We start from the raw sequence: 8,778 nt of genomic DNA, 5'->3' as shown, positions 1-8,778 counted from the left end.
CAGAAATTCTTTTCATACAAAGCTCCCAAAATATTCATAAACACATGCTCTGTTGTGATGAAAGCCTGATGTAGACAACACACAGAAAAACAAAAGTGCAAGTTTAAGTTAAGTTACTTTGTACTGTGCCTTAATGTCACTGTAACATGAAGTTTGGGTGTTGAAATATGGGATGGTTGTACACTGTGTCAGTTGCTGCTATACTGCCATCTGGTGTGTCTGCTGAGTATTACAACAGTTCTGTTCGAATATGTTGAATTCTTTTAACCAGAATAGCCTTACAAAGTGTTATTATGGGAGTCCAAAATGTTTCAACAAAAACACAGTCAGAGCTGTGCCTCGATGCTGAGCTTACTAGAGTCGGGTGGTGCTGGGAGGCATCAAACACTGAAGACAATAATCTATTGTTGTTTGAGAACAATAATGCTCCCTCTCTGTCTTCTTCTCTTCTCCTTTCAGTCAGGAACATGGATAATCTCATTTGCTTCAGCAATGTTGCTCCACCATACAGAAAGTAACAACCTCATAAACACATGGGTGGGGTCAAAGAGTGCTTTGCAGTTTCTTTAGTTCTACATTGCATATAAAGTTACATCCTATTGGGTCATTAGATGATCTGTGGCAAAACAAAGAATGACAGCTAAAGTCCTGATACAGAAACTGTAACTTTTCTACAAGTGCTTGATTTGCTGAGTTGCTGGATCTTTCAAGAAAAAAAAAAAACCAAAAAACAAAACAAAACAACAACTGTGAAATGCATTTAGGGAAGAATCAGTTCGACAGTACTTTTTTTTTTGTTTGTTTCCGCTCTCGAAGGAGTAAGACGCTTCTCCCTTCTCTCCTGCCCTGCCTTATCTTTCCCTGCTTTGCTGCTTGGAGCCTGCTCTACATTTTTCATCCGAAACCAGAAATTATGGATGTTTTTATTTTTATGGACTTGGTTAGCTGGTCTCACAATAAAAATTCTGGACCAAAGTTTATTTTTCTGCTTCCATGGGAGGACATGTTAAAGGTGGGACCTCTGTTCTTCTCTGYTCTGGATATACATTTGGACTCTGATCACTGGATTCTACAGATTGGCTGGGTAGTCTCCTGGTGTTCTACAAAACAGCATCGGTGGCTTTGCACTTTCTGGCTGACTGACCAAATGGATGGACGGCTGTATTCTATCAGCACTCGGACATTTGCCTTGAGCGAGCTAGGCTCGGTCTGCAAGCGGTTCTATTGAGGGTTGCGGGCCGGCTGTGCTCCCTGGACTTTACTGGCCAGATGGAATTGATCTTGGAGAAAGCTGATGAATCGGCTCAGCGGTATACGTGTCCACGCCATTTGTCTGATTGGATTTGCCACCTTGAGAGTATCAGCAGACATTAAGGCAGAGGGAAAATTGTTGCTGTCTKCCTGTCCTCTCTGTTCCCAAAACAACTGATTAGAGAGTCTGGATCTCCCCTGGCAACGGCCTTGGATCTGTTGGTTAAATCCTTCCTGGTTGGAAGACGCTGACACAGCTCTCCCCCTCCCTCCTCCTCCCTCCTCCCTCACCCGCATGATCTGACTCCTGAGGAAGCTGAGGCCACACAGAATGAACCATCAACACTCTGAACTTCGGCTGCGCTGGCCTTGGGGACTGGATTCTTCGGGCCCCCTTAAAACTCACTTACTCCTCTGGCTTGAACTTGCTCTATGCAGAGGTTTTTTTTTTCATAAACACTATAGTGTGTCACAGTGCTGATATAATATGATGTTTCTGCTTTTTTCCTCATTTTCCTTTGTGTGGTTTTCAGTTTTTTCTGTTTGTCTGTTTGTCTAAAGGTAGCGCAACTGTGTTTGCTGCATGACCTGTCTTAACTGCCCCCTCCCCCTTTCCCTGAATATACAGCACCTTGTGAATTTATTTCTGTGAAAGGTGCTATATAAACAAAACTTTACTTACTTACTTAAAAATGCATAATGCAAGCATGTTGTAAGACACACAGCCTAATCAACCTTTAACAATGTGTTGGATTTTAAAGTTGTACTACTACTATATTTATATGTGTAATTGTGAATAAAGGTTGAGGTTCAAAACAACTGGATTTATTTTCTGCAGAAGACTTTGGTCAGTGGATGAACTTCTACATTCACTAGAAAAGCCTTAATGTCACTGAAACATGAAGTTTGGGTGTTGAAATATGGAATGGTCAAAGAGTTCTGATGACTCAGAAATATAACAGAAATCCTAAATCATAAAGAATATGTTGTAAAAAAAACTCATTAAAACAGCAAAATATATCATTTATATTTGACTTATAGGAGACTGTTCATTTATTTATTTAGCCATGGCAAAATTTAGTTGAGAATCTTATGACGTTTGTGAACAGTTGTTTGGGAAATGCTTTTGCCTCCAGCTTTGCTTCATGCTGCCTCTCCTAATATTGTCATCCTGATTGCTATTGTTGTATTTTTATTGTTTAATAAAGTTTTAGGATGGAGGAATAGAAAAAAATCATAAAAAATGAAAGGATAGAGATCACACAAAGTTCTACCCTCCCCAAATCAGATTTTATTTTCCTAATAAATTATTACATTTTTTTTTACATATTATACTTTWATTATTTGTAGTTATCCAACGTTTGCGTGAACAGTTTCATTTTTGATAAACTATCAATTTATTGTTTTTTTTTTTCAGTCTGTGTAGTTTTATGACGGTCCCTAAACACCAAACACGCCCACTAGTTTTTCTGCAGAAACAAAACAAAAGTAGTGTTTTTAGGTATCAGCATGGGAACTAACTCTGTTACAGACTTATTTTAGGACATTAATTCCGGAAGTGYGAGCGATAGTTTAATATGGTAGCTCAGTTTTACTGGTGGTATTTCTAGTATTTCTGCATTTTATCATAGCAGTAGAACAGGATAAACAGGTGAGTGTTTGGTCTTGACCAGAGGGGTGTTTAAAAGTCGGAAGGGGGTCTCTCAGACATGCGCAGTGCTGAAACAGAGGAAACCCAGATAAGAGAGAGCTGCTGACRGTGAAGTTGTGCTCTTATTCCCGGTCAATGGAAAACGTGTCGATATTGGKTATTCGGCTGTCCTTAAAACGGCGATATTGGCTCCTGGTTTGCTTCGCTGCAGTGGTGATAATTGCTTATCAGTTTACCAGGTAAGACGAGTGTTTTCCTGTCTAAAACAACATGAGGTGTAAATAAACCCCGCCCACTGACAGTTTGTTGTGGTCGGCTTTTATGGCTTCACTGTTTCGTTTTAGTCGTCCTGTTTCTTTAATATACAGGTATGTATATGTGTGTGTGTGTGTGTGTGTGTGTGTGTGTGTATATATATACATGTGAAAGTTCACCTGACTGGCTACCAGGTACCTTACCTGTTTGGGTGTGTGAAGTTTCTGAGGTGAGTTTCAGGTGGTTTAAGTGAAATTCCTTCAGATTAGATGGGGATCCAGTTGGCCTGGTTTTAGATTATTTGCTCACAGAAACATGCAAATAAGATCTGTTCTTTCTACACTGACCATTTGTCAAATTTTAAAAGTGCGTTTAGCTGACTCAGCAATAAGCGCTTTGTAATGATTAACACAGGCTGCAAAACACAAGATAACACACAAGTGCTGCATTCTTTTTTTTTGTGATAGATTTACAAATGTGTTACCTTAAATAATCAGAGCTCAGACAAAAGCTGATGTGTGAAATGTCACGATTTGTTACTTCTGAACATGTTTTTTCCCCCACCTCTACCCTTCAGGTATCATCAGCAAGTTATAAAGATGAACCGTGAAGAAGGTCTGAGGGCTGACTCGTCTCAGTTCACTTTAGAAAGGAGACCCTTCCGCATCCTGGGAGGCTCTGTCCATTACTTCAGAGTCCCCAGGGCCTACTGGGAGGACCGGCTGCTGAAGATGAAGGCCTGTGGTCTCAATACTCTCACAACGTAAGCTCTAACTCTGTCCTGGTTGTGTAGATATCACAGCACAAGAGTGCAGAGTTCAAGGCTATTGCCGATACATAAAATACATTTAATCTGTCAAAGCAGAACTAATAAAACTTATAAGGCATAAAGACCTTGTAAAAGAACAGTGCATAATTTATTTTTTTAAAGAGCAGCCTTAATAAATTACTGAAAAGGACAACTGTTAATTATATAAGCCATTGTATTTGTTTTTTCAGGTATGTGCCATGGAACCTGCATGAGCCTGAGAGAGGGGTGTTTGATTTTGAGGATCAGCTGGATTTGGAGTAAGAACTCTAATTAAAAGTTGTGTAGAAAAGTGCAAGTCCTGCAGAGGGCGCTGTTGTACTGCAAGAGATGTTCTGTCTCCTTTGTTGGCGYTGAATCATCTTCGCAAGTATACATTGGCTCTTAAAAAATGTTTGTAGTTGATTTAATTAATTAGTTGTTTTAGAGTCAAGGTTGCATAATTTTTTTTGATAATCAAATTATTGGACCACTAAATGTGTTTCACACTCACAAAATAATAACAGAAACAAATGTATCATGATGCAAAGCATATACTGTAAATGAGCCATCACATCAAACTGAAGATTAAGTTATAAAGTAGTATGTGGAGAAAGAGGCCGCTATAGTTCAGTGGTTAAAACKTTTGCAACAATTGCATGTTGTCAAAAATATAATGAATAAATACCTAATCTGTGGGTCATTTAAATATCTGAAATATAATCTGAGATAATTTTTGAAGCCCTTTTTAATAGAAATAAAAAACATGATTTTGAGCAAAAAAAAAAAAGCCTTAAATTTTTGTCATTGTTCCCACAAGCTAGCAAAGTTTTATTTTTCTTTCCAGATGGTGATTATGATGTCAACAATATCTCATTAGAATAAAGCAAAAGTAGGATTCTTGCTAAATATCAATGAGTTATCCAGATTAGAAAGACAAATCAAAGCATATTTTGGAAACCTTTCATGACATCAGCATGATCCAGGTATCAAAATGTAGCTTAAAAAGCAGAAATCTGAAAATTTTCTGAGGTCATTTTGACCAATTTGTTCTTAATCCTCAGTTTGATGTGTTGGGTCACATATTTTGAGAAAAAATATAGTAACTGTGACATGCATTTCCTTCAAATACAGAACATCAAAAAAATATATATTTAAAAAACTTACAATACGATTTTACCCATTTTGTCATAAAACTGGTGTAGTTTCTTTTGAATTTGGCTTAGTCAAAGTGAAACAGGAAGTGACGTCAAAGGGGAACTCTTTAAATAAACTTCAGAATCAGAATACTTTATTGATCTCAGAGGGAAAATCCATTTATTACAGCAAGTAAAAGAATTAGAGAATAAAAGAGAAGCACACTAGAAGAAAAAAACATGTAAACACTCTGGAGAAAAGCAAAACGGACACGCTTATGGACATGTAAATATTCATGTTTTTTTTATTGAAACGATATTTGAATTCTGACTGTTCTTCATCTCTCCGATAGACTCAAAATAATCCATAGAAACATCAGATTCTTCTCTACAGTCTGTTAGCCATTGTAGCAACACTGTTTAAATTCAGACATTCCCCTTTGACATCACTTCCTGTTTCATCACATACAAAAATTTCAACAATGGTTCATCGCAGCAGTGTGAAAATGTATTTGCAATATGCTATCATAGTTATAGTTCCAAAAATGCATTCATACTTATTACAAAGATTTGATGTCACGGGCATTTTAAGATGACTTTGTGAAGCGGTAACGTGGTTTGGGATTGATCACTGGCTTTACATTAGTTCAAAACACTTATATGTACTTGTGCTTTACTCGTTTTAAATGAACTTCTACAGGTAAGGAGTAAAGACCACTAACTATAAATATTTTTTTTCACTTTTTCTTCAGAGCTTTCCTTCGTGTCGCAGCCAACCTGGGTCTGTGGGTGATTTTGCGTCCCGGTCCATACATCTGTGCTGAATGGGATTTAGGTGGACTACCCAGGTAAGGATAACAACAACAACAAAAACCCCCATGAGAACCAGAATCAAACACTGTTTTTATTTTCGTTTTAGTCATACTAACAATATGATGAATAATTTTTTGTTTAGCCTGTGGGTGTGCTCAGCAATCCCCCAAAATTGGATTGGAAATGGATTATTTAGTCAGGTAATCTGTTTGTTAGCTGTGTTTGCTGCAGGCTAAAAAGTCAAGTGAATTTCTTTAAGTGCCCATTTCAGCAGCCATGTTCCTSTTGGAGAGTAATTTGTTTTAGTGGCCCACCTTACAGGGTATTAAGAATAGAGGGCAATGAAATCGACATCATTTAGGTTGACCACTTTTGTTACTCTGATGAAAGTCACTGATGACTTTCAGCGAGATATTTGGAGTGAGCAATAATTAAATCTGACAGGCCTGTGTCCCTTAAAGGATGAATTCATTTACTTCTGTAATTAAAATACATTTAGACATATAATTGGGTAATTGTTGGCAGGAAAAGACTGATGGAAGATATTTTTAGAACAATCTTGCCCTTGGGACAGTGCTTATTTGAAAATCACACAAAATGAGGTGTTTAAATAGGCACATAGTAAAGCCCGGCTGACAGTCAAGGTTAAAAACGTTAGTCACATATAACTTGGTGTCTTTCTTTTACTTTAAAAGTGTTTACAGCACAAAGCTTAATTGTTTTGATTCTTTAGTTGGCTGCTGCGGGATCCAAACATGCAGCTACGAACGACCTACTCAGGATACACTGATGCAGTCGACTCCTTCTTTGATCAGCTTCTTAAAAGAGTTGCTCCACATCAGGTATGTCGCATATTGAGAAAATGGTCAAATTTAAAAACAGTTTTGATACTCTTAAACCTCCAGGGCCGTACAATATTAGGAAAGTTTGCAATTGCGATGACGGTATGAAATGTGATAGTCATCACTACGATCACAACTCTGTGAGCTCGAACACAGTAATTCCCAAATTTGGGGTCAGGAACTGACATGCTGTCCAGAGGAAGTGAAAGGCTGCAACATTTGTGCTGCGAAGAGCTCCAAATCCTGACTGAAACCCCTCATAAAGATTACTTCCATCCAGATATTCGCACAATTGATTTGCCACTATTTTCTCAAGCATTTTTGAGACCAATGGGAGATCGGATGTAGGTCATTAATTGGCCAGAGCTCCTGAATCTGAATCCGGTTTCCCAAGTAAAGGTTTAATTCCAGCAACATCAAAGCCCTGTGGTACAGAACCATTCATTACAGACAGATTAAGCAGATCTGAAATGGGGATATTAATTAAGGGAAACACCTCCCTGAATAGTCTGATTGGGACAGGATTTAGCAGMCATGTTTATGGTTTGGATGAATGTACTGTAGTATTTTTGACAGTTCAGACAGCTCAACAGGACAAAAACAGTCAAAACACAAACATTCCCATGACAATTCTAAAGATGTTTCATTTGATAGGAAACCAAGAGGCAATAGTACAGAGATGGGCAACTTAAATGATGGAAGGAGCCACAATAATTTGTTGACACTACCAGAGGACCACATACACAAATGTGTGTGTGTGTGTGTGTGTGTGTGTGTGTGTGTGTGTGTGTGTGTGTGTGTGTGTGTGTGTGTGTGTGTGTGTGTGTGTGTGTGTGTGTGTGTTAGGGATGCATGGCTCAATAGAGATAGGACTTTTCATTAGATTAGCTACAGTACCGAACAGAAACCTGAAATAATTTTTATTCTCTTCTATTATTAACAATACACAGTTCTAGCTTTACGAAGGGCTTTGTGTTAGATTAGCAGGCTATCTTCCCAGATTAAACAAATTCTTACAAATTAGTGAAGCTCCTGTAGAGATTGGTACAACTACACTTCTCATAACCACTGTTATTAGGAAAATCACGGGTTCCTCTGTTTAAGGAAATAAACACCCCTTCTGTGTAAATATGAGGATACACAAATAAGTCAGATTTTAGTCAGGGAATTCAAGTTCATCTGGCCGTAAATGAGATCACTTATTTATAGAATTGAAGTAAATCATTTCATCATTTATATGCAACTTATTGTGAACAATCAAATTTTGTTGTGAGTTAAAACATCAACAAAAACAGGCAGGCGTCCGCACTAATTAATGTCGATATGACAACTCTAACAGAAAAAGCAGAAATTCAGGTTTGAGGTCCTAATAAACCAGATGTTTGCAGGTACATTAAACTTAGATGGCAAGGTTTAAATTTAAAAGATAGAAAGAAAGGAGGAGTGTTAGCCCTAACGTTTTAACTTATCCATATGTGAGAAAACCAGAACGAACACTTGGTCTCTCCGACGCGTCAGCCCGAACTCCAGTACACTAGTCAAAACATTCATCTTTTACCTGGAGGTTTCTTGACCGTCAGGTTAAACGTTTAGCAAGCATTCACCCAGGTTGGTAAGAAACTCAGGTCAGGTCCCTTACTTCCAGTAAAAAAACTTCCAAAGTTTTGATTTTTCAGCGTCTCCGAAGATCTGCGTCAGGTCCGATGGAGAGAGTTAGATCTGATTCGGCCTTCTCTTCAAAATAAAAGACCTCATCAGAAGATTTAAAACAAAACTTAATGGTGCTTYGAAGCTGGTTATTTTGGTCAYGACTGAAGATGTGAGCCTGAGCTTTGTCCCATGGTTAGTTTCTAAAAGAAAAAAGAACACAAGGGACGTGGCCTCGACTTTTGGTTTAGTTAACAGGGAGAATTGGAAGTTTAGTCTAGGCATTACTATCAGCCTAATAACATCTGCACAGAAAAACACGTTCGAACCTTGACAGGATTAATACTGAATGACAATGAACTAGGTTTTAAGCACAAACATATATATATATATATA

The 8,778-nt window shown here is 38.0% G+C and overlaps 1 protein-coding gene across 1 annotated transcript in view; it reads left to right on the top strand.

Moving 5' to 3' along the window:
• Positions 1 to 2,953: 2,953 nt before the first annotated feature.
• Positions 2,954 to 8,778, top strand: part of LOC106525649 (beta-galactosidase-1-like protein 2) — a gene marked incomplete in the record, with an annotated part of 37,843 nt that continues 32,018 nt past the window's right edge. The window contains 5 exon segments of the mRNA XM_014019951.1: positions 2,954 to 3,141; positions 3,735 to 3,920; positions 4,157 to 4,225; positions 5,833 to 5,928; positions 6,627 to 6,735. Coding sequence (XP_013875405.1) covers positions 3,038 to 3,141; positions 3,735 to 3,920; positions 4,157 to 4,225; positions 5,833 to 5,928; positions 6,627 to 6,735 — 564 coding nt within the window.

This window comes from Austrofundulus limnaeus, unplaced genomic scaffold, assembly GCF_001266775.1.
Source record: "Austrofundulus limnaeus strain Quisiro unplaced genomic scaffold, Austrofundulus_limnaeus-1.0 Scaffold236, whole genome shotgun sequence".
NCBI lineage: Eukaryota > Metazoa > Chordata > Actinopteri > Cyprinodontiformes > Rivulidae > Austrofundulus > Austrofundulus limnaeus.
This window is presented reverse-complemented; position numbering and strand designations above follow the sequence as displayed.